The following is a 22,151-nucleotide window of genomic DNA, read 5'->3' as shown; positions in this document are numbered from 1 at the left end:
AAAGAACTAAATGGTGATTGCATGAACCTGAAGCTTTTGGAGAAGAGATTGCACACTAGGTCCACACTACCAATGTGTTTTCAAACCATCAGACTTCATTCAGATTGAAAAAACGTGCTCAGAGACTGGTAGGGCAATGTGTAGGCTGTGCTACCATGATCTTTCTGTGACAAGGTCATGAAGTGGAATTTCTGAGTCACAGCATTAAGGAATAGTAAAAGCATTGTTCTCACAGAGGGGAGACCAACGATCTTTCACATCTTTTCTCAAGCATCAGACTTGTGATGACAGAATCTGAAGTAGATGAAAAACAAAACTGAAATCAGTAGAAGTAGACTTGTTAAGACCATTTAAACTAAATGCATAGATAGAAGTAGTAGTCTGAAAAGATGAAGCTTTATTTTTATTGCTCAGTTAAGAAAATGAAGGACTTGACCTCAAAGCTCACAGTGTATTGCTGTTTCACCAGCAGTGAGCTGTGTTATCTGAGGATACAGCTTTGTTTCTTCACTACCAATCTTGCCGTGTAGGAACATCTAACTGGGAGGTTGTACTATTTCTGTGCAATAGTAAAATCCACATTGTCACTTGCTCCATTCAATTTGGAAAAATATAAAATACTGGGATAGTGCAGAAACATACTTGGCAACAAGTTGATAAAGCATACCACACATGTTAAGAAATTCCAAAAATTGCCTGATAATTGTATAATGACAAGTGCAATTTGCGTTCATCACTCTATTGAGTGGGTTAAAAACTACTTCACCCAATCTGTAAGGGATGTCTGTTGGTCAATAATGGAGTTAACTTGGTTTTGTTCTTTTAGGGGTATCTTCAGAAGTTGGCCCAGTACATTTCATTCCTGGTGTTGTACTTAGTTGAAAGTTTGTGGAGTTTAATAACATTTTCTAAACCCTAACAGCTGCAGTTTATGCTCAACAACACTCATAGCGTGAATACACGTAAGACATTTATTCATACAAAAGTGCATTTCAGTTCTCAAAAGTTGGTCTTTGCAAGTAAAGCTGTTTTTAATGTTATTCCAATGCACAAGAGTAGTTGCTTTTTCTTTTTTAAATAGATGAAGTTGTCTTCTATGTACAGTAGATGGATAAAAGTAATTTCACCAGAAACGAGTGCCATAGCTCTTCCTGTGAATATGATTACTTTGTTTTTGAATCAAATGCTTGGTGTGTGTGGCTGGAGTGACTCAGTGCTTTTCCACAGTTGTCTGAGTGGCATTGTCCACTGTAGAATGCAGTGATGGATCTCACTAAAAGTGGGCTTCTGCCCCCTTTTAAAATGAGACACAGATACACTTGATGCTTTTTGCCTTGAAACGTTTCCTTCTTTTCCTTTTGTGAAAAAAAATAATAGCTAAAAGCAAAATGAGAGTAGAGAAAAGGCAGCAGGCAAAGAATATTAATGGCTTCTTCTGAGAAATAAACAAGCAGAAGCTACACTGCTTTTCGTGGCTAGAGAGGCCACAGACTGAGTAGTCAGCAGGAAAGCCATTGTTGTTTATCAGGCTATTGTAAAATTTTATTGAAGGCTTTCCTTTGGAATCTGAAGTGAAGAATCCAAATCTGGGCTTCGATTTTTCTTCAGTCAGCTTAAACGCATAGTAGCCTTTAATGTTGACTTTGTCAATGTAGTAGGCTGAGAAGGAAAAGAAACAAAGTGTTAATAACTTATATTTTAAGTAAAACCTGCAGACTTTGTAGTAAGGAGTTCAGATTTCAAATTGTTACCAATTTAAAAAGTGTACTTATAAAATATTTACTGCTTCTAATATTCAGTTGTCTCAATTATGTAGGAGCAGTGCCTTGCTGTTTTTTAAAAATCCTAATGATTTGGGGATTTTTGGACCTACCCCATGAAAATGGATTTGTACAGGGTTGGAGCTGGGAGTTTGTTTTCTTGGGAAGAGCTAGATGGTGCTCTTAACTGAAGCCAGCTGCAATGACTGGGGAACAGCTGCCCGTTGGTGCCATGAGAGCAGCTTTCCAAGAATTCCTGCCCTGCTCCAAATTCAGCTGCTCATCTCTGCAGCATACATGACTCCATGTTAAACTGCTGCACGCAAGTGCTGGGTGAAAATACTTACAAATAGCAGGCCTTGAAGTCATGTGCAACCAGTGAGCATAGTTGGGAATGTAACCCAGATTAAGAACATGTAAACTGGGGGATGTTTTTGTGAGTACAGTAAAGTGTCATGCTCTCTGAAAATTAAAATGGGAATACTATAATGAAGTGTCCTTTAAACAACCCTTTCATTTAATAACTTACTTCAATAATGTATTGTTCTTTTATTTGCAGTATGAAATTAGCATGGCAAATAAATGAGCAAATGGTCCTTAGTCCTGTGGTAACTGAGAAAGCTAAGCACTGGAGAGAGAACACTTTGTTTCTTGGTGTCTAAAAGTAATCTGAAGCCATGCTTAGCCATGAGTAAGATTTGTCTCAGTTTTATTAACTCCTAGAGAGGAGAAGCCAGGATACCTAGACTGTGTTTTATGTCAGTTGTCTCAAAAAAGCTTTTGAACCCCCCATGTCCTGATCATGATCTCTCTAATGCTCATCAGTAGGGAACAGTGAGGGCAGGGATTTATTGCACATCTCATTTTGCCCGTATGGTTCAGATATCAAGGCCTTGCTGGTAGCCTGTGTCTCACTGCTTTTCCTTAATGATTGGTTGGAGGAAGAGGGAGGGGATGGATGAGGTCCCTGCGGCATTTCTCATACAATAAGCTGTTACTGGATGTCATTGCCTTGAATGTTTTTGTCCTCTATCTCCGTAACTCCTACAAGTTTTTCTCTAAAGAAGTAGATTTCCATATGTGCCCAGGAGAAAACAAGTAGTGGAACAAGAACTAGAGTTGGACTCTCTCTTCAACAGCAGCTGGTGCTGTTGGTGCCCTGCTGTGTTTCTTCTGAATGTCCCTCCAGGTCTCTGTGGACTTGCTTGCACTTTCCTGTCCAATGACTAGTTCAGCAACCAAGGAGGCTCTTGCCTTTCTTTGAAGAGTACAAATTTTAATTGTCTCTTGAGAGTTACTGGGCTGAAGTATCATCTCCTAATAACTTCTGAGTAACTAATCTGCTGTATGTGCATGCCCAGAGAGCTTCTCGCATGGTTTAAACTGAAGGCAGCTGTAGCTGCATTTTGTGCAAGGTATTTGATGCCATTGCTTTGTGTCGTACCTGCCCTGTGAGTGACTGCAGAGTTTGGCCCCTCAGGGGGCTCAGTGCTGCTGGCTCCTGCATCTGAACCAGGAGTGCTCGCTCTGTCCAGGGCAAGACTTAGCCATGCCTGGGTCTGAGCCGTGGAAATGGCTCTGGGGAGCTTGAATCTGTCATGTACTCACCTTTTAAAACCTCTTGTACATATTTGCCCAAGTAATAATTCCGAAGTTCATCGTTGTCTAAGGACGGGTCATCTATTCCATTTGCTGTGATGTAAATGTCAATGTTACCATAAGTTTTTTTGATCCACTTGAGAACTTTGCGTATTCCCCAAGGCACCACCGCCAAACGAGAAGGGGAGCTCAGGCAGGTGATATCCTGCAGAAATTGAATGTCACGATCAAATTCATACTGGCTTCCATTCTGAGGTTCGTGAATCACAAATCTGGTGGTGAAATGATTCAGTGCATAAAAGTCAGCTGCACCTTTGACAAGCTGCTTTTCCTCACTTGTGAAAGATGGCAACAAAGTATATGATAGGTCTTTTCTGTTTTTAAAGGTGATGTATTCCCTCATAGTAGCTGGATAGTCCCCAGTTTTAAATATGGGATTGGCAAACCAGCCTATTTCAAACTGAAGAAACCTGTTGGCAGCTTTCGAATGAGATTCAAAGAAGGGGTTGGCAGGCTCAGCCCAGTCCGAATGCAGGGACAGGGACACTTTGCCATACTGAGAGGATCGGTACTGCTCGTCGTATATTCTCCAGGCCATGGCGTGTGCTATCAATAAATTGTGTGCTGCCCGATAGGTGTCATTGCTGCTCCTGTTGTAGACATTGCTCAGCTGGTTAGGCTCATTTATTGTAATCCAAAGTTTAACCAAATCACCCAGTTCCCTAAAACATAAAGCTGCATAGTCTTGAAAAGCATAGGCAGTGGATTGGTTCAACCATCCTCCTGTCTGCAGTAAAGGACCCGGCAGGCCCAGGTAGGTGTGAGTTGGATAATACAAGGTGACCATGGATTGAATGTTAAGTTTCAGGACTTCACTAATCACACATCTGTAATACCTAAGAACTTGCCTGTTGACCACTGACAGATCTCCATTGGGTAAAATCAGTGACCAGTCAAGTGCAAATCTGTAATGGGTGACTTTCATTTTTTCCAGGAGATCCAGTTGCTTTTTAATACTGACAAAATCTGTGCACTGTGCTGGTCGGGTTTTTAGCTTTACCCCTTCAACTCTGTGCAGAAGCCCATCTCCTGTGACATTCCAGAGGTACAAGTTGGAATCACAGAACTGAGGTGAGGAAGCTGCCAATTCTGCCTGTGAAAATAAAAATATGTTAAAATGGGTTTTAATTAAATGAATGTAATACCTGCTTGTGTTTAGCTGTTGATTCATGCTGGATGTCAGAAGGCCCTGCTTAGATGCTCCAGGGGAAAGAGGATAACCAACTCACCTATAAGGGCTTTCTGCTAGTGGTCGTCTTATCATTCTGTTCCTTTTCCCACGAAAAACATCAAAATTGCACTTTTTTCTTTTTGATTACACATGGGCATTTGCCCTGCCACCAGCCTACATGACATGTTTTCACACAGCTCTCCCCGATGGAGTTCACTGTGGTCGTCCACACAGCAGTTCTCAGGCAGCTGCCAGGAGAGTGGGTGGTGCAAGCACAAGCACCAGGGGCTGTATGAGGCGAGCATGGATTATTTTGGCATTACTGCTGTGATCAACCTTGTGAAACTGAGGCATAGTAATCTGACAAAAAAAGCTTGTAGCACTTAAATCTTTTCTATCTCCTACTAGTTGAAAAGTTTCTGAATAGCACATACTATTTTTTTATATTTCAACTTTTAAATGCTTTTTTGTAGGTTTCAAAGTACAATATAGTGGAGTTTAAAATATTTAGATAGCTTTAAAAAAAAAAGAAAATTTACTTTTTTGTGCTGCATATTAACAAGATATATAGAAGCTTAACTTTTTTTTCCCTCTATGGTTGTCAGTGAATAGGTTAAATTATGATATTTTGTTGTTATTTTTTGAGGCTGATATTTGTTGTGGGACTGTCTCTGTGCAATGACAAGAAGGGTATCCCAACACTGGCCATACATACAGTTAGCTTATTTACTAAGATTAACGCAGAAATAGAAGAAAAATAAAGTATAAATAGGTCCTGTAGGAACCTATTTAAGTTTGGACAAAAGGTTGTATGATCAGTTTTCTAGTGTGAGCTCAGATGGTAAAACCTCAGGGTTGGTTATCTTCACCTGTGCTATGTGTCTTTTTAAAGAATGGCTTCTTACCCACTTGTCTAAGTGGCATATGGAGCCAGGCCTAACCCAGGAATGTGTTTCTGCTGTATACAAGACCTGGAGCCTGCAGGTAGCTCTGCTGCCACCAGCATAATCAGCTTGTCCCTGCCCTTTGTCACCCTCTCCATCATGCCATCACAACCATCCCTATGGCCGCACTGCAAACTAGATTTGGAAACACCTGGTTGAAAAATAACTCAGTAACAATTGGCTGGATCAACTTCTGGGTCTGAAATTTCCTCATCTGATCTGCAACATGGAGACACAAGCAGAGGGAGGGCTGTGCCTGAAAGGGCTCCTGCAGCAGGGACAGCTGCTGCAGCAGTGCCAGCACTCTGTGGCCAGCTCACCTGAGAGCCTGAACAGATGCAATCATGGCATAACTTCTGTTGGCAGTGTGCATTGAAATTCTTGAATCCAAGGTGCTGTATGTGGTCATTTGTTCACAAAGCTGAAGTTCCTGATCACTCTGTTTCCAGTGATCCTCTTAATATTTTATGCTTACCTTGAGAACAGACTCAGTGATACCCCAGGAGAAGTCACAGGAGAACTGAGCTTGCAAGTTTGGGGTAGAATCCTTTGGAAAGAAGCCATTTTCTCCTATTATTTGTTTATAATAAAGTGCGGATGACTTGGGAATCCTTTCCTTTTTTTTGCTTTTGAAATCTACATAAAATAATCCACGCCTGATGTTGTAAGCATGTTGCCATTCGAAGCCATCAAGGAGGGACCAGGCTGTGTAACCAAACACATCTATGTTGTCGTATTTAATAGCTGCATAAGAGAAGGTAACATATATATGTTAGGACTCTAACGTATATAACGGATATTTACGAGAAAGGGCTATTTACTTTGAAAATCTTGAGTATCTTCTCAATGACCCAGTGTAATTCATTGCAAAATTGGCATATATATCTTAGTCTTAGTTTAATTTAAAAAAGGTGTCAATAATTCCTTAAGAAATTACCGTAGGATGCTTTATTTCTGCCCTGGGCAAACAAAAAAATATTACACCACATCCAGGTTTGAAGTTGCATTTGACAATTTGCCAGTAAAATAATGCCAGCAAAATTAGAGAATCATGGGTAAAAATAAAGGGAGCAACAGTTGATCTGGTTTGTGACTTTGTCAGGAAGCTAAAACTCTTTACCTTTATTTGAAAGATGTCTGCAAGCTCAAACATTTGGGGATGTCTACTCATCTTGTAAATTGAAAAATCTATTTTGTGGGCATGGGACTGTTAATTACTAGAGAAGTTAGGTTGACCAACCCAGAGACTGATTTAGTAACAGAATGGGTGCAGTGTATACTGATTTCTTCGGCAATCTTAATGTCCCCCTTCCAAAGGAGTCTAGATATGATCTTTTATACAATATAATATATAAGAAACATGACAACACAACTGCTTTCTCAGATGTGGAACCTGATTCTTCAGAAAGGGCAGCAGAACCTGCAAAGCAGCTTCTCAGCAGACACCAACTAACCACAATGACTCTTACCCATGTAGGCTCATGCCAGCTGGCAGCCTGGAAGAAAAAGTCCAAACTCCATGGTCATTTGTGTTCACTGCCTGTCACCAGCTTTAAGCTAGGAAATAACATGGGATAACTCCTCATGTTAACCCTATGAGGGCTGGAATACCCAAGGCAAAGCAGTGACCAAGGTTGCTGAGGATTTTGACACAGACACGTGGACAAGCCATTTTTACCTGTAGTTCACCACACCAGTAAGCCAAGGAATAAAGATGAAGTTTTCTGGTTTATTATTTCCCAATATTGTTTAGCCTCATTTTCTCAGGACATTTCATTTTGCATTCATTCTGTATTTCCTCTGAACTTCCTTGCCCTAATCACACCAGGCTGCAACTTGAGCAGAAAGCAGTTTTGCACAGTGGATGTATTGATGCAGCAGAGTTCCAAGGTGCCCAGCAGCATAGACATAATCCAGCTGGATGTTTTCCTAGTTGCCAGATGAAATCAGAAAGCTCAAGAGCTTGCAATGTGAGTATATGAGAAACTGATAGACAAGGCCAGAATACTGGAAAGGAGATGAGGAAATGTAACGAAGCAATAAAATGGCATGTATTTTCAAAGAAAGAAACTTCTAAATTAGGGAACCCATGGGAGAAAATAAAAAAAAGTCTGAAAATATTTATTGCAAAATGCAGAGGCAGAGAATGATGTAGAGGACAAAGAGAGAAGCTAGAATGGCCTTGCAAGTAAAGATGAGTACTTGATGTCCACAATGAGGAAGGTTGAACAAATGGAAGCAGACATCTAGGGACAGAGTAAGTGACAAGTGAGAACATTTTTGTTTGCAGAAGCATACTGAGTAGATGGGGATAAGTTTAATTGTGGCACTTGAAATGGTGCATGCTGAGACTTTGTGGCCATTTAAATGGGTAGGGGAAAAAGTACTATTTTGCATATACTTTATGGTAAAGAAAATTAAAAGTTAGGCAGGTGGTAGGTAGAGATCTGGTGGATCAGAATGAGAGTATGTTTGTAGCATTGCCTGCAGGGACAGCGACAGGAGAGGGCAGAAACAGGTCAGGATCCTGACTGAGTGTGGGAGAGGATGAGAAAAGCCTCCTGAAAAACAAGGGGAAGGTTCGAGGCAGAAACAAGGGGCTGAAGGTAGGAAAGGTCAGGAGTTAACTAAGCTCCCTGTGTCACCAGAGGCGACATTCACAGAAGAGCTCAAGGCTTTTCTGTACCTACTATAGGTGGAGTCTTGGAGTCCTACAGGAGTAATCGTTTCAGTACGGAAACCCCAACCCTAACCAAACCTAACCCAATGCAGATGTTGGACTTTAGCTTTCTGGGACAGGAGCTATGGGTTTTTTCTGTTTGTACAATACCTAGCACCAGTAGATCCTGATCCATGACTTGTACTCATGCAGTATAAATAATTAATGATTAACTTTGTTGCCATTATCTCTTAAAAAAAAGATTATTACAGAGAGAAATATCAAATGATCAAAAGTGCTCCCTGAAAAATCCAACAAATTTTAATTTCTATACAAACCTTGTAAAACCTTATTAATGAAGTTTTTCATCATGTAGATGGCTGTGGTGTCATCTGTTTTCACATGGCTGTCAGTGAACCAGCCATTCTCTGCAATCAAGATTCGAGGACTGTTGTATTCCAGTTTAATCCAGTTCAGTACTTCCCTCAAATTGAGTGACAAATTTTGTCCCATTTTTGGTAAAGTGTTTGGAGGTTTAAAGTTACTAGGGCCAAAGGAAAATGCAAAGAAGTCAGCTGTTCCCTTTATGTAGTTTTTTTCATCTTCAGTAAAGTGTGGCAAAAACAAAAATTCATTTTTCAGTTCTTCTGGATAATCCCCATCCCCATGGATAGGTTTAGCAAACCATCCGAGTACTCTCTCCATGGACTTCTGACATTTAGAAATGTCCAACTCATTTTCCAATTTATTAGGTTCAATCCAGTGGGATCCCAATATTATGGATATCATCCCCTTCTGATAGGGTTCAAAGTGTTCTTTGTAGGTATGCCAAACTTTTGCATGAGCCTGATGAGAGAAAAATAAGCATTAAATTTTAACTCTAATAAGTCTCTTTGTGTGCTGGCAGCTAGAGAGGCAGCTCCATCTGAGTCACTGCAGGCTTTTATGGAAGTATCAGTTAAGGCACATGAATTACCCTGCACAGTTTAATGGGCAATCACTCTTACCCTGCAAGGTTCCTTGGGATGAGGGCAACACTCAGTAACCCGTGTGCTGTTCCTATGACACGTTAAGGCTGTGGCTTTTTGCTTTTTAACATACATCTAAATTTCAGGAAAGCCCAGAAGGGGTGAGAATAGCTGTTACACAGACACTTTGGAACAGCTCTAACAGTGGGATTTGAACTCTGTGATCTAACCAGCCCCACCTGAATCTTTCTCTGTCACGGTGATTCCTGATATGGTTAAAATTTCATACCATCTTTACAATTATTCCGTGAATTATGCATCTCATATGGTATTTTATTTGTCAGTGGTGACTCTGTGCCACTAACTGCTCTGTGCTCTGGGGGTTACCTAGACTTACCTTGATCAAACTGCATCCACTCCATCCCTCTTCTTGGGATTTAGTTGTTTTGCCAAGTCATACAAGCAAGTGTTCAAGTTTTGATATCTGCACAATCCCTACATGTAAAAACTTGGGCAACAGACCCAGCTGTGAAGTTTGAACCCAAATGTCAACTTTCACAGTTCTGAGTGACAATTTTGTTCAGAATTTTAGTTATTTTCTTCTTTGAAATGGCCACTGCACTGCATTACATCTATTAATATCTTCTCTGATTATCATCATGTTTTAGAAAGCATAGCATTATCACACATCACAATTAGCTTCAAATGTCACATTATTAATCACTTAAATAAGGGCATGCAGCAGACAAAACTTACACAAAACCAGAAATACATGGGAGAGTGAGGAATCACTAGCATTGTCAAAGTCCCATAAAGAAACAGGACAGGTAGGTCAGAGAAGAGTGACTCTGGACTGCAGCGTGAAATCACATCAGGTGATCTGACACAGGTGAGGGGACCTGACCTCTCCCAGCTGAAGAGTTGTCAAGTAACTCAGGGTTTACCTTATGCCTGTAGTGTGGCTTTATACTCTTAAGCTGGAGAGAAAATAATAGTTTGCACCCAGAAAAAAAACATTAGGAGCGTTGTGAAACAATGAGCGCTGAGTTAGATTGCCATCATTACTAAGCCAAACAGCATTGCTTACTTTTGACAATAATTTCAGCTAATTTATCTAGAAACACACAGCCTTGACAGTTTAAAAAAAAAACCAAACTCCAAAAGGCCTGATGTCAGGTAGGTATTTGTTTAAGCTGGGGAGTACCAAAGAATTACAGTTTGTGAAATTTTGTGTATCAGTTGTTTATGGTTTCTAAGGTCATGCTCGTAACATTTGTTCAAGGTCTGTCTTTGAAAATACTGATAAAGTGACACTAACCTTTGAAATGCAGGTTATGTAGCTGAAGAGGAAAACCAGCAAAAATGGACTCATGAGGCAAATTTCGAGATAGAATTAAAGTATTATAAAATGAAATTATGTGGCCAATGCCGTCTTCTTAGTTGTCCTCACTGTCCTCTCCTGAAAGTCCCTCCAGCCTGGGGTGGCTGCTGGGGCCAGGCTTACCCTGTGCTCTGCCTCTAGTGTTTTCCCACCTGGTTTGTACACTTTTTCTTCAGACACAGCCCATGAACACACGTGTTGAATGAGAGGCATATGGCTGCATTGGCTTAACAAGAAGCCCCCCACTGCACTCAGCTGTATAATGCACAGCACCAAGTACCACGATAATAGCACCAGGTAAATCATAGCAGCCACACTTTTTGAGGTGGAGAAAGATGGCTTTGCCAAAAAAACAACTAATAAGAATATCATATTGACATGTAAAAACCAATCAGGGATGACCCATATTCATACACATCTTCAGAAGGTGATTAGAAGAAAATAAAGTTACTATTAAAGATAAACTGTACAGTAGAGAATACAGCCCCAGGTATCATTCTAGAGGAGTAGACCTCAAGTATAAATAAGTACATTTAATATGAGTCAAGATAGAATCCTCATATACAAACTTGTATGTATCACTGATGAATAAATTCTGAGGATTAACTCTTACTGTTAAAAACTTGTCACTGTCTATACTAAGGGTTTTACAGACATAGTAGACACAATATAATTTGCTTGCCTATAATTCTGGGTTGAGTTGTTATTTAAAGAAGCTTAACATTCTCAAAAGGTGTTTGCTAAATGCAAATGGCTGTTGATGGAAACAGCTGATTTATATACCTTTTTTTAAGACAAGATATGAAACAAACATTAATATAAAAGCCATATCATACATCAAATTGGGCATTTTCAGTAAATCTTGACTAATCTTTTTTCAGTTAGAGTTTAATCTCTAATCTTTCACTTTCCTTGTTAGAGCAAGGACAAATGTCAAGGCTAAATACACAGTTAAAGTAGGATCAATATTGGGTATTTATTCTAGATACGTATGACTCATTAATTTCAGCATATTTTCCTGGTATTAATGTAGAAAATATTCCCTAGTCTCAAAAGTCACAGAGAGTGCTATGTCAGTTAGTACTAACCCCTTAAAAAGGCTAGAAAAGTCAACTTAATAAACTGAAGACAACAGTTTTGTTCTTCCCTCTTTTTGAAATATTCTCATACTCCTTCAAATTTTCTGTTCTTGTAATTTGACATACACATACGCAAAGAGCTTTCACTAGAAAGAGCAATACTTTCAAATTCCTAAGATACTTTAGTCAAGTAATTTTTCTTTTTACAGCAATGAGTATACAAAACAATGTCAAGGGTATATGGAGTTATTTTAGTGTGCTGGAAATCAAAAACATTTAGGAAAACTAGAATTGCAAAAATGCTAATAAAATTATTTGGGCTTTTTGTTTACTTGTTTAGTGTTTAAACCATGAAGATCTAGAATATAGAGTATGATGATGATGGTGTTACACTTCAGAAGAAGGGCAGGAGTGTGTGGCTTATTTGGAGAGTGTATTTCCATTCAAGGCCTTTTTGGTCTGTGGTAAAGATGACCCATAGTCAGTAGAGCTAAAGTAGCACTAAACCCTTTCTTTTGCAAACTGAATCTCAATCCTTGTGAAGGATTGCCTACATCTCAAGATGTAGGGAAGTACACTTCTTGAGAGGGTGTTGTGAAGGACTGAGGCTTTACTATCAAATTTGTTGTATGTTAACTGTCCTGCCTTTGGATTGTGTTTTCCCTAATGATTACCAAGAAATCTAAGAAAGCTAAGCTGAAAATAACAAATCAACAACAATCTATGAATCAGTGGTGAATTTTACATCATCACTGATGGCTACTACTATTTGAAAAATCTTCAAGCTGAGACATTTACAAGCATAAATGATTCTGGTGTCCACCCCAGAGCCATACTTGATGGAGACAGGTTTCCCTTCTCCTGTAAGAAATACAGGTGCTCGTGTAGTTTCATCTTTCTGCATCCTGAGGAAAGGAGTCTCCTTCGGGGGAAGGGAAGGAAGTGTCTGGTAGGACATAGAGGTAATAATTATTTCACATTCATGAAGCCGAAATTTGGTTTTAAGGAGAATGAATTATAGGACTTTCCTGGGGCATACTCATCCACAGATCCCAAAGTCAGCAGCGTCCACAAAGAGATCCTGGCAAAGTGAGATCTATCAAAGAGCCAGAAATAATGCAGCTGGGCACAGAAAGGAACCTGATCTGCAATGGACCTATCAGGAGACACCAGGCTTGAAAGTGAATTTATTACTTTTTCCAAGTATGGGATGAAAATATTTTTTAGAGAGACTTCATTATGATATTTTCCCCCTGGGCTTTTCTGCCAGATGGAAAGGAGTGGGAATAATCTTTAATAGGAAATAAAGAAAAGAAAAGAAAAGAAAAGAAAAGAAAAGAAAAGAAAAGAAAAGAAAAGAAAAGAAAAGAAAAGAAAAGAAAAGAAAAGAAAAGAAAAGAAAAGAAAAGAAAAGAAAAGAGCCCCTTTCTGCCTATTAACAAAGACAGAACTTCCTGGAGGGCACTGATACAAAGGAGGAAATATCACAAGGTTGGTCTGCCCTTGTGATATTTACAAACCTCAATCCAAGGTTTGAAAGGTATGAAAGAATGTAACTAGATATAGAGAAAATGGTAATAATATATCTGGTATACATCTCACATAGACACAATGATTCATCTGCTTTGTATTTTCTTGCTTCTTGTCAGATTCATTTACTGATAAATCAAAGAAATCCATATAATTTTTCTGTGTGCCATTTTCTTCTTCCCTGCTTCAGTATGACATCTGCCTCAGGAGCAAGCTCATAGTTTTTTTAATTTTCTTTGGTGTGTCTTTCAAATGTTGCATAGCAAATCACCTGTTATCATTAATTGTTTTCTGATGTTGCCTTTGTGAAGTGCAGTCTCCTTTAATGAAGAACAGAAATGCACTTTTCATGGCCAGTCTCCATCTGGTATAAGATTCCACATGGTTCTTTTATTACTCATAATGACCACATGATTGAAGGGAGATTTATCTAAGAGAATTCCTTAGGAATTTTTAATTAATAAGCATCAAAGTTCAGATTCCCTATTCATTTCCATAGAGGTCGTATCGAGTCCTCTCGATATGGTCAGTAGCAACGATTACCCTCTGTGCATGACTAGAATACATAGTAACATGCAAATAGATTTTTAAAATTGATTTTTTTTAAACTGAAATTTGGAATTCTTCTGGATTATTTTCCCAGTGTGGATCTCCTAAGCACTGTGCTTAGCAGCCTTTGATTTTGCATTCACTACCTCTCTTTATAGATCCTGACTAACCAGGCCTGTGTAAAAGGCAGGGCTGTCTCTTAGGTAGATGTGTCTGGGGCATTCCCTCAACAGGATTTAAGGCTTGGAGGGGAGCACAGGTGAGAGGTGCATCAGCAATGCCTTGTGCCAGCCAACACACAGATCTCTGGGGCTGGATGAAGACAGACCAACCCTACTTTTATTGGAAAGCCTTAACAAAATCATTATCTGCCTAGTTACTTACATGAAGTCATTCACGGTTCACGGAAGCAGATAATTTTTAATCAGTTCTAAAATGCATCTCATCATGGAGATGATCCTTGAGGTCCTCTTCCAACCTGGTATTCTATGAACTTTTCCATATGCCAGCCAATTATTTGGGGTTTAAGACTTTGTATTGCTTTTGAAAGCAATAAAATTGATAGTTTAAAATGAAGAAATTTCTTCAGCCCTCTTCTAGGGACAAAGATCTCCAGCAACTTTCAAACTGTTCTTACAATAAAATAATCCAAAGTCCAAAAAAGCAGAGATTTATGGTTTGATATATTGTTTTTGTGATTCTATTAAACTTAGCTTCAGGTTGTGATTGATATATCACATAAAAGGACTCCTTTATATAAACAGTGATTAGTTCTGATATCACCCTGACTGCAACAATACACAAGGAAATTAAACGAAAAGTAGGACTCATGCGAGAGCTTCATTTAATTTCTCCAAAGATACTACAAAAAGGCTTGAGAATGATTTTCAGCAAATTGCTGTGGAACAGTGTGGCAAGATTAGCTTCATTTCAGCATTACCTAACCTGTTTTTCCTGCTCTGTATATTTAAAGGATGGACCTGGTTTGTGCTCAGGGTGGCATCGAGGACCACGTCTGCCAACAGCCTGTCCAAGAATGAAGCCTTGACATGGACAAGAATGTGGCTCTTCCTAATGCTGATGATATAAATGGAAATCTTTTCAAGAGCTTTAACAGGCCTTGCCTCACACTGCCAAAACCTGACATTTTGGTTGATCTTTTATTTTTGGGATAATGTTTTTGGTTTGCAGTGGGAAATTAGAAGGTAGCCATAATAAAATGTCTGAGAAATAGATCAGTATATACCGGTCATGAAATAAAAACCCATGTGAAATCTCTTTAAAGAGAGAATCTTATAACTTGATGTCAAAGGAGAGATAGTTCACAACACATGAATCCTGATTGTGCATCAATACATTCTATTAATACTGTATTGTCAACAATGCAAAATTAACTGAACATTTAAACACACACAAAGATCTTTGAGAAGGATTCTGGCTAGCTGACTTGGAACATATGTGGCTTTTGTGGAATGGCTGGCTGGCATTGCAGTTTATTAAGATAAATAAATAATTCTATCTAAATATAAGAAGAGTTGACTCATATCCACTGGTACCTCAAGAGTTTCCATTCCATCTCTAACCCCAACCAGAAAACTCCAATTCCTCAAATACTTTACTACCAATTTGAGATTTTTCATTTATCTAAAATCTTCAGAATTTTTACAGTGGTACAGGAGAAAACTGTAATACTTTAGGTAATGTTCATGGGGTTGTAAGAAGGGTACCACAGGAAAATAATTTCTGCCCAAGGATAATAATACAGTAGTTAAAGGACTGTGTGCTGCTGAAAGTCTCCTTACATCTTTCATCCAAGTGATTTATTTTATACTCTAGAACAAGAAGTAACTATCAAATCAAGTCTGAGAGACAAATAATATTGACCAAGAAAATTAGGTCAGTAACTTGGGTATCAGACCCAGCTGTGCTTGGCTTCCTGGAAAATCCAATTGATTTTTTGGCAGAGGAGTATTGTTCCCTGTGTGTGGTGTGCTGCTTACATGGATTTTACAGAAAGTGCAGAGACTGCCTACACGGTACTCCACATTTGATTGTGACACTCAGAAATGAAGGCAAGAAATACTGCAAACTTGTATCTTTTACATGCATTATAAAAGGCAGCACTTAAAAATAAAAATAATGATTTGGCATCAGTTTTCTTTGAGATGCTTCACAAATCTCTATAGTTAAATCACTCTTCTGCTAAGTCTGAAATCAGTTAGTGACTCAGGATGCTTGACAACTTTTCTGTGTGTAAAACTTCTATTGGCTGCAGTGTGACCTTTTTTAAAAAATGATGTTCTGAAGGTTGAAGGCCAGAAGCAAATATAAGAATTTGTCAGTTGCAGAATATTTTAACCACTCTGGCAAATAATTTTTTCCCACATGCATACTTCTTTCTGTAGGAAAAACTCATTTGGATTTATTTGTTAATTCCATGTATAATGTATGGCAAACTGTAGAAAAATTCTCTTTGTGACAATTAAGAATAGTCTCAGCAGGGGGAATTATACTGGCTGCAGAGATGGGATAGTGACCTGCTCTGTAAAGCATTTTGAGCACAGCAGATACAAAAAATACTGTACATCATGGAAATAATTTGAAACTCTCAAGTACTGAAGAGGACATTTGTTTTCTTCCAAAACCAAGAAGTGCCAACCTTACTAGTTTAAAAGCAAACATTTTGCAATATGATCTTACTAAGCTAGAACCAATCATACTTACATATACATACTCTATGGCAAGTAAAATTGATTCAATATGCAAATACAAATGAATTTCCTTTTAAATTAATAGAATAGTAATTTCAGTACGGCCAAATCTGTTTAACTAAATGTAAAGAACAAAGAATGCTCTTTAATAGTTAGAATTTGTATGTAAAAGCTAATTTAAATAAAAATAATAAACAAGCACTTTAAAACAAATAATTACTGAGTCAGCTGTTGTGACAAGCAATAAGATCAAAGTGAGGATTAACAGAAAGACTCACTTAGCTAAAGGCTATTTCTTGGTGCTTTCACAGCAGGTGATTTTTTAAAAAAATGTTGATCACAGGACCAATTCCTCCTATCATTTCCCACAGCAGTGCAAGATCAATTTGTAAAATCTTATTATACTGTACCTTGATCAAATTGTGTCCTACTGAGTAGACAGTTCTTATTTTCCCTCTCTCTCCTGGAGCATGAATACCTGTGCCATATCCATGCCAAGCAACTAAATATGGATTGTGGATTGTAATCCAATATTTAACACGATCCCCAAAGGTCTGGAAGCAAAACGTGGCATAGTCATTGAAGATATCAATCATTGATTCATTTTTCCATCCCCCGTATTTTTCTTGCAGCATCAAGGGCAGGTCCCAGTGGTACAGTGTAACTACGGGGTCAATATTTCTGTACAGTAGAGAGTCAATAAGGGTGTTATAGTACTGAAGTCCTTTTTCATTGGGAGCTGCTACCACTCCAGTGGGGAAAAGCCTTGACCATGAAATTGAAAACTGGTAAAAAGTAACTCCCAAAAAATCCAGAGCAGACAAATCTTTGTCCAACAAGATGTAACTGTCACTGGAGGCGCCTGTGCTGTCAGTGTCCCTGAACTCCGAGTGGGTGAAGCGGTCCCAGATGGAGGAGCCTTTCCCATCCTTTCTCCAGCTGCCTTCCACCTGGAAAGCTCCTGTCCCTACACCCCACAGAAACTCTTTGGGGAAAGTGTCATATAAAAACATCTGTGTTTCACTCACGGGGCTGAAGTGGGAGTCCTTTTTCCACACAGATCTTCCCTCTCCAGCAAGCCCAGTAACTATCCTTATGAAAACTAATGTCCAAAAAGCAACAATCTTCTCCAGTCGTTGGCCACACATTATACCAGCTTATAGTGCCAGTGTTAAAAATCAGATTTCTTGTACTGCTGAAGAAATTCCATTCTTGTGCTGGAGTCCACGCCGTGCAGACTGTCTTCATTTGCCACAAGCTGCTGGAGTGTCTTATCAAAGCTTCACTAAAAGCTTGCGATTGTAAAAGCCCTGTCAATGATTAGCCTGAACTGTGAGACGTAGAACGGGTCAGAGAATGACCCGTAATGGTGCAATTTATAGGGAGGTGGCCTCTGTATGACCACTGAGACACCTACCTGGCTTCTTGCTGCAGGCTGCCTGAACAACAGAAATGCTAGGAACTAATTTATCCTCATTTAAAGGTCAGTCATTCAGGCAGGAAAATATAGGTGACAGAGGATCTAAGAAGCTATCACATCTTTTATTCTTGTACAACTGTATTTCGAGGAAACATTAATACAATTCACACTACATAATCACCAAATTAAAGGAGATTTATCCTATCTGCATAATTGGATGGCTGGAAGGGCAGTGCATGATTCCTCAGTCCTAACCTGCTCAAACAACCTACTTCTGCTGAAAAACTCTTCCCGGACTTGTGGGAAATTTTGTTGTGAGCAAGAGATATACAGACATCCAAATAACTATATAAAAACACAAAGCAAGTCAGCATTTCTTTCAAACACATGCAACCATTATTCCATCCTAGACAAAAGTTTCCTGTATAGCACTACACACAGCAGCAGTACAAAATCAACAGGGGACTGTTCCAGTTCTTACACAATTTTCCTGGATTTCTTCATATAAACAAAATTAGCAAAGATAATTAGCCCTGAAAGATGCTATTTCAGTATTGATTAACTTAACAATTCATATACACAGCTGGAGCATCAGTACAGCAAATATTTATAGAGCAATTTTGCAGTATAATTAAATCTTTTAACATGTTTAGCAAGAGTAGGTATGTTGAGATATAGTCAATTTACTCAATATTGTAAGACTGATGCCTGCCATTTTTGTTTTTCTTGAGGTACAGTAATACAAAGTGTGTCCATATAGTAATAGAAACTGTATGACCACAGCTGCAGAATAGCCTGGAGGAACAACACAGAACTATGAAGTAACTTGGCACGCAAGAAAGATAGGCACTGAAATCTGAACATGGAAACAATTTATCCCCAGAGCAGAGCACTCTGCTCAGATGAATTAGCCCTGCTGCCATGTAGGACATGATAGTCCAGATGCACTGCTGGGCTACTGCTGCTTTACTGCTCCTGCTCCCTGTGAGAGCATGCTTGCTGCACTGCAGAATGCCACTGACATATACCTTTAATTTATCAGTAAAGCTGATTAATTAATACAAATGGAAGCCAATTTATTTCTTTTTAGGATAAACAACAAACATCCGTGTTTGCAAGCAGTTCTCTGCAGAGCCTTTATAGGAAACATTTTCACCACAGATGAAGATAAAGGCTCCCACTGACATCTTCTGCACTCCAGGTCCCTGTGGGTGGGGTAGCCACACATCTAACACGAGCCTCTCCTCTTAGCTGAAGTAACTGATCTACATTTCTCAGCCAAGATCCTACCACACACAGGCAGCTTGGGAACAAGAGCAGCAGACAGGGACTGTACACAGTTGGTCTACAGTACATACTGACGTGTTCCTTTTTTGTTCTATGGAACATCATTTAAAATGCTTGATAGTTATTGCATCAACGTCATCTTTCTATTTTGACATTTAAAAGCATTGATTTTATGCATCTTGCTTCATGAAAGAAAACCCAAATACAAGTCCTTATCAATGTGGCTACACTTCTAAAGCAGCTAATCACCATCCTTACCAAATGCTTGAGCTCCAAGTACTCACAGCAACTTCATAACCCCATGAGCAATCTGTGGGCAAGGGAAAGACAACAGGCTAAATTGTCTAAATACACTTAATACAGCAGTGTTAGTACCACTGGCACTGGAGGCAGACAGTGCATTGCACCTGCCTGAGATGTGTAAGGTGCAGCAGAGATTGGTGCTCTCAGATGCTTGGTCTGGATAAGACTGTACTTCTTTCCTTATTATTGACATGACTGGGAGCATTCTATAATCATGGTTTGAGAGTGTTTCAATGTTACAAGCCTCTGTGAATCCAATTCCTTACTGCTTGATCATATTTAACTGTTTGGGCTGTAATTTAACTTCATGAAGTAAAAGAGGAAGCAGTTTAACTGATGAGAATCATACAGTGACTTGAATTTGGAAGGAGGATTTCATTACCTGAGCAAAGACTCAGGGAAAGGAAATACTGTGACTGTTGTTAATTTGGAAAGCAATCAGCGCAGAACAGTGAGGTATGATCAGGGGCTGTTGGGAAACAAGGGTGTGATAGGAAGGGAAGAGAATTGATGATCCCACTGGCTCAAGTGGCAGAGTCAGGACAGGCTCCAACCCTGATGCTATATGAGGACATCATACAGTATGATGCTGCACAGTGGGATTTCCTGCCTCTGTCTATGCACCTAATCAATCTGGTTTCAGAATGAATCAAGACTGGGAGAAGCTGAAATCTCCAGGGCACTTGCTGATTCAGACTCAGTAGTTAGGAATCCTAGTGATTATTCAGTTCAATTTCTACTTATCGGTTTTCCTTTTCCTCTTTGCCTTTGCCAAGGCATGTGATTCAAATGAAGGAAACAATTTTTCACTTGATTCTTGGATATGAACTCTCCTTGTTTTGGGGTTTGGCTTGAAAATTTGGGGTTTGATCTACAGAAATGCTGAACACGTTGGTTGAAAGGATAGAGTTTTGAATGTTAGACTAAGTATCTGAATTGACATATTCATTTTGCCTAGATGTGTAAATGAAGAAAAAGACCTGAAGACAAAGTTCACTCAGAAGTGTAATGTTTACATTAACATCAGCTGCTCAGATCTACTACTGTTAGGTGCTCAAAGAAGCACAGCTTATGTAATTGCCCACAACAGCGTCATGCAAATCCCTTATCTTTACCTTATACAGCAAAAACTGTTTGAGATGGGATCAAGCCTTTTCTAAAGACATGTAATTGTGACAGATACTATAGAAAGCCTAATGTAAATAGAAACTACATCAAAGCTTAATGAAGAATTTTTGGAATTTTTCATCTGTAACAAAATGCTAATTTCTGCTTCTACAATGCCAGAAAATTTTTATTTTCTTTACTAGGGAGTCTAATAAGAAAAATATGCCTTATGAGATTCTTCCAAAATAGAGACTACAATCTAGTAAATGAGTATTTTAATGCTCATTCTTGCTACAAAAAACCCCAAAAAACCAAAAAAACAAAAAACAAAACAAAACAAAACAAAAAACAAACAAACAAACAAACAAACAAAAAAACAAACAAACAAACAAACAAAAACCCAAACACACACACACAAAAAAAAACCCCAAACAAACAAACAAAAAAAATCAGAATTAACCCGGTATTTCTCTTAAAAAGTTGGTTTAAATTGCAAGAGTATCAACATAGCAATATACAAAAATTAGAAAATAAAATAAACAATATAGTAACAAAAAAACCCCAGACTATTTTTTGTTTCTCAATATAAGAAAATGTAATTTTCTTATTAAAACCCTCCTCTCTCAGTAAGGAAGACAAAGTTTTCACTAATAATACGAACAATAGGACTGGGCTTATTACATAGGGGGAAAACCCTCAAGTTCATAATTTAATATCTCACTTTAAAAAATATATTTTGGAAATAATCCCCAACATAAAAAGCCAAATAATCTGTGAGTTTCAGAAAGGTAGAAAAACCCCCTAATTTTGTAAAAATTATTTCTCATAGCTGTAAAAAGGGTGGTGAAATCAAGTGTATTTCAGCTACTTTTTAAAAAGCTGTAATTTTAGCTGGGTAATAGGCCTTTAAAACACAACCTATGATCAATTATAGACTCAGAAGGGATTTTGCCTTGATTTTATCTTGCAAAGCACACGATAAAGTAATGAGTATTCAGTTTTCTTTCCTGTGATGGAGCAAGGTTTTTCCCACTTCCACTGGTTCCATAGGCATGTACACAGGAGCAGAGGTATCTGTGTCTCCCCACCATACCCAGGAGTGAATTGCAGGCATTCCTGTTCAGTCGGATGTCTCCATAAAGGGTTAAACTCTTGCCTTCCAAGAAATATGAAGATGTCACAAACCCACAAACAGATACTCCTCTTCTGGATATCACTCTAGGTAGCTTTATCAGCTACAAACAGAGATACCACCTGCAATAACTCTTTTAGCATTATTTGAACAGTTTGGCTCTTACAAATGTCAGCCATTTTAACTGATCTTTAGTTCTGGTATCAGGAATATGCACAGCTTTCAAAGTTACATAACGAGAATTAAATATGTAAATACAAACTTATCACTGGAGATGTTTTTCTAAAGCACTATCAGTTTTGTTTGCATAGCCATTTTGTTGAGTGCATATGGAAGAACTTGCAAAACAAGCCAAAAAGCACAGCCCGTGCTGTGGTCTGTGTTTACTCACTCACTGCGTTCCTTATGCAGAAACCCAAATTCACAAGCCATGCTAATGCTGAAAATACACGGGCACATCTAATCACGTGTGTTTATAAAAGAATGGCAGC

At 38.7% G+C, this 22,151-nt stretch overlaps 1 protein-coding gene across 1 annotated transcript; it reads right to left on the bottom strand.

The window, feature by feature from the left end:
• Positions 1-85: 85 nt before the first annotated feature.
• KLB (klotho beta) lies at positions 86-17,690 on the bottom strand. The gene is made up of 5 exons (XM_083861145.1): positions 16,822-17,690; positions 8,532-9,039; positions 6,010-6,278; positions 3,369-4,512; positions 86-1,659 (listed from the first exon to the last, which is right to left on the bottom strand). The coding sequence occupies exons 1-5, from the start codon at positions 17,557-17,559 to the stop codon at positions 1,298-1,300; spliced, it is 3,021 nt and encodes a 1,006-aa protein (XP_083717271.1). The 5' UTR covers positions 17,560-17,690; the 3' UTR covers positions 86-1,297.
• Positions 17,691-22,151: the final 4,461 nt, after the last annotated feature.

This window comes from Zosterops lateralis, assembly GCF_965231275.1.
Source record: "Zosterops lateralis genome assembly, chromosome: 5".
NCBI lineage: Eukaryota > Metazoa > Chordata > Aves > Passeriformes > Zosteropidae > Zosterops > Zosterops lateralis.
Note: the sequence above shows the minus strand (reverse complement) of the source record. Positions and strands in the feature narration are given on the sequence as shown.